At 38.8% G+C, this 3876-nt stretch overlaps 1 protein-coding gene across 1 annotated transcript; it reads right to left on the bottom strand.

Annotated features, from left to right (window-relative positions):
- On the bottom strand, positions 1–3876 carry LOC104229786 (3-hydroxy-3-methylglutaryl-coenzyme A reductase 1). Its single transcript, XM_009782484.2, has 4 exons — positions 2730–3876; positions 2007–2188; positions 1346–1692; positions 1–817 (listed from the first exon to the last, which is right to left on the bottom strand). The coding sequence occupies exons 1-4, from the start codon at positions 3773–3775 to the stop codon at positions 575–577; spliced, it is 1818 nt and encodes a 605-aa protein (XP_009780786.1). The 5' UTR covers positions 3776–3876; the 3' UTR covers positions 1–574.

The raw sequence follows: 3876 nt of genomic DNA on the forward strand, positions 1-3876 counted from the left end.
TTAATAAAGAAGAAAGAAAGAATTTTCATATACAAAAAGCACACTTTCTGAGCAAACATAAAGAGTTTGAGATGCCAATTCTCCCTAAATTACAAACTAGTCACAAATTAACAAACAAATGAAAGACAGTACAACAGAAAAGATTAAAAAAAAAAGGTCATCTTCTTTGGCGCATGAATGAAATTAACCAAATATTGAATTACAAGTTAACCCAACTGGTCACCATCCCACCTAACACCTTTCATAGATCTTCAGTAAATATTTGCAGGTTTTTTTACACGAACTTAGAAAAATTATGACCCTACCTCCTCACATGCCTTCATAGAAAGAATACAACACTACATACAAATCCACCCTTGATTTCCTTGTCTTTTTCTTCCTGATCTTTCTCCACATGACTATTGCCTTCCTGTATCAACACTTGTTCAACTTTTTGGTCTGCCCTTTACTTACTGCTCTCCCTAATTGGAAAATTTTATTCCTACTTTTATTGTAATCCATTTCTTTAATAATGATGGTTCTTAAAGGATGGTGATGTACACATGTGGGGATAATAAATTTGACTTTTTCCTCACTAAGAGGATGCCTTAGTAACATCTTTGCTAGATCTATTGTATTTCATGTGACTCTTAACCAGCTGCCCTGCTGAGATAGCAGACATGAGAGATAACTCGCCAGCAAGAACAGAACCTGCTACTATTGTGGCCAAGAGCCTTGCATTTGACCCTGCTGCCTCCCTGTTTGCACCTTTCACTCCTAATAAGTTCAAGCAAGCTGATTGTGATGCAAGTTGAGTTCCACCACCAACTGTACCAACCTGAATTCATAATGAGAAATGCATTATTAATACAATATACATAATGTGAAAATGTGGCATAACGATTCATGAAACACGTGCAAGTTTGTCTCCGACATATGCCACTTGATCATGAATTTCTTACAAAGCCTCTGTCAAATGGACCCAAATGACTAAAGACCGTATTAATATTCCTGGCGCCACCTAGCCTTCTACAGACACTACACTAGTATATTCTCAGTATTTAATTGTTCAGCTACTTGTCAATATTTCTTCTGGGGAGAATTCTACTATACTGTTAAACTTAAGATCTGATGAAATCAAAGCTGTAGTCTGCATGCACTTCGTTAAAAGCACTGTCTCTTTAATAATTTTAAACTGACTTCTTGTTTTTATCCATATTTTTTGCATTAAAAATCAGTAATTTAATGATTTTTGTTAAAATATATGTCCTCACATGCAGTAGGTTTGGTGGAATAATGAATGAAGGTGCGACGAAAGACAGCAAGTAGTATAATAAAGAGTAGAGTATACATGTCAATTACATACCTCAATAGAAGGCATAGTTACTGAAATATGGAGGTCTTTGCCATCATTTACAGCCTCCATCATAGTGATGCAGTGAGAACTCTCAACATTCTGAGCAGGGTCCTGGCCAGTGGCTAGATATACAGCGGAGACGATGTTACTGGCATGGGCATTGAAGCCACCGAGGGCACCAGCCATGGCTGAACCAGTAAGGTTCTTAAGCACGTTCAGCTCCACCAGAGAAGCAACCTCTGTTTTCAAGACTTTCTTCACCACTTCTTCATTGATAATTGCCTCGCAAACTACCGATTTTCCTCTCCCTTCAATCCAGTTAACTGCTGCTGGCTTCTTGTCCGAGCAAAAGTTCCCTGTCATGTTTCAAATAATTTCAATTAAATAAACATCTCCACACCAACTAGGGGAAAAAATAATAGTAGTAGCAACAATAAATGAATATATAGAACCAAAAGACGTGTACTATAACTGGATCTATATGCAGTCTAAAGACAGAATAAATTGTATTGTACTTGATTATTCTTTTTTCCATGCACTGAATAGTACTAATATGGAATCTGCCATGAAGATAGACCTAGAATTATTATTATTATTATTTATTTATTTTTGGCTTAGATAGAAAAAGTAGTACTGAATTATAAATAAAATAAAAGGGTCGACGGAATACCAGATATGCCGATGACGTCCATGTCGGGATATTCATTCTGAAGGTAATCCAGAACGTTTTGCACACCTTTGGACACCATGTTCATTCCCATTGCATCACCAGTGCTACAGCTAAATCTCATATACAGATTTTTACCAGCTATAGCACATTGAATGCTCTGTAATCTGGCAAATCTGCTTGATCTGCAAAAAATCCCATTCAAAACAGAAATTATAAAACTTGAAATCACAATATTGGATAACATGCAGATTACAGATAATCTCAGCATTTATAAAATGGGCAAGTAGTTAGAATACTAGAAATTACCAATACTTTCTTGTCCTTTTCCCTTTTTTTTAAGGTGGGTGAATTGAATAATGTATTAAGCGAAAAAGGATTTTAGAAAATAAAGGAAAAACTATATTAAAAGAAAGAAACAGATCATGTTCTCATTAAAGACATCAACATTAAGAGATCCTAAAAGGGGAAAGCTTAAGAAAAATTGTAACAGAAAATATTGACACAAGATATAGAAAGAGAAGCAAAACTTAAATGCTCTGTTTGAACTATTTCATGCTAACTCTCACCAACTATACAAGAGCTCCAACATTTCAGTAATTTAAAACTACCAGTTATTTATCGTGTTTTTGAAGGAAATTAAGCATAATAATATACTCCTACGTCTTGGAAAATAATAAGCATAAGACGAAAAATAAAATAAAGAAGAGGAAGACGAACACTTACTTGTTGAAAACAAGTGACAGAGTCTCAAAATTCAGGGGATCCTCAACGAAGAACTTCAAATCCGCAGCCCTTTTCGCAGTGGCGAACCTGACCACAGGAGCTCTTGTCATCCCATCTCTGAGCAACACACTAGTGGCGCCACCAGAAGCAAAGATGGCCTTACAACCCCTGTTGGTGCTAGCCACTAAACATCCTTCCGTCGTCGCCATTGGCACCGAATACTCTCTCCCATCAAGCAACAATGGCCCCGCAATTCCCACGGGTATCTGTACGTATCCTACAGGCATCTCACAGCACTGCCCAAGGATAGATTCATAATCAAATCCCTCCAACGGTAGCCCTTCCAATGACTTCCCTGTAATCCTCTGCAACGCCTCTCTACGAACAGAAGCTGCCCGTTTGCAATCACCAAGCTTCGATTCCAAAGAATAAGACGGTGTTTTCCCCTGAACCACAGATTGTATAATCTCCTCGTCATTCTCTGATACTGCTGGTGTAATTATAGGTGCAGGCTTCTCCGCAACGGATAAAGCTACCTTAGCAGGTTGCTGTGGAACCATTGGGACAATTTGTCGAACAGGTGGTGGAGGAACAGCAGTGCAGCCGAGAGTCGTCGCAGCAGCACATGGTCCACGTCGGCTATCTTCCTCAATAATAAACTGCTCAGTATTCTCATCTTCAACATCCCAGGAATCACTGTTGGACCTTGAGACAAAAGACTGAACAAATCCGATCCCGAAAAAGCCCAACAGATATATAACAGAAGCGATCAACGAAACCATAGCGGCCAATTCAGAAAAGGTGACCATATGGAGAGGCGTCGAATTACGGATCTTCTCACGCCACCTGACGAGAAGGAAATACATGACAGAGAAAAACATGGTGAAAAATAAACCATTGGTTAGATACAATGGGAGTGGAAGGGCATCAGATGCTTTAGGAGAGGAAACTTGTTGGGTTTGTTTGTGGGGTTTGAGAGGTTCGCCGGCGGAAACGTCATCTTTGGAAGAGTAAAAAGGCTTGACAGGTCGCCGGCGAACGTCCATTGTTGATTTTTCCGGTAGGAACACCGGCGAAGAAGGAGATAACGCGAGAAAATGAGGAATGAGAGAAAAGGAAAGAAGTATTAAGCAGTGATGGTATGTAT

The sequence above is a fragment of the Nicotiana sylvestris genome, chromosome 2 (genome assembly GCF_000393655.2).
Source record: "Nicotiana sylvestris chromosome 2, ASM39365v2, whole genome shotgun sequence".
NCBI lineage: Eukaryota > Viridiplantae > Streptophyta > Magnoliopsida > Solanales > Solanaceae > Nicotiana > Nicotiana sylvestris.

Excerpts from the sequence above, each read along its gene's own strand:
- LOC104229786 (XM_009782484.2), bottom strand. The coding sequence starts at position 3,775 with ATGGACGTTCGCCGGCGACCTGTCAAGCCTTTTTACTCTTCCAAAGAT. Across the intron at positions 1,693-2,006 it reads GGACGTCATCGGCATATCTG|GGAACTTTTGCTCGGACAAG; the intron begins GTATTCCGTCGA and ends GAAACATGACAG. Across the intron at positions 818-1,345 it reads TAACTATGCCTTCTATTGAG|GTTGGTACAGTTGGTGGTGG; the intron begins GTATGTAATTGA and ends TTATGAATTCAG.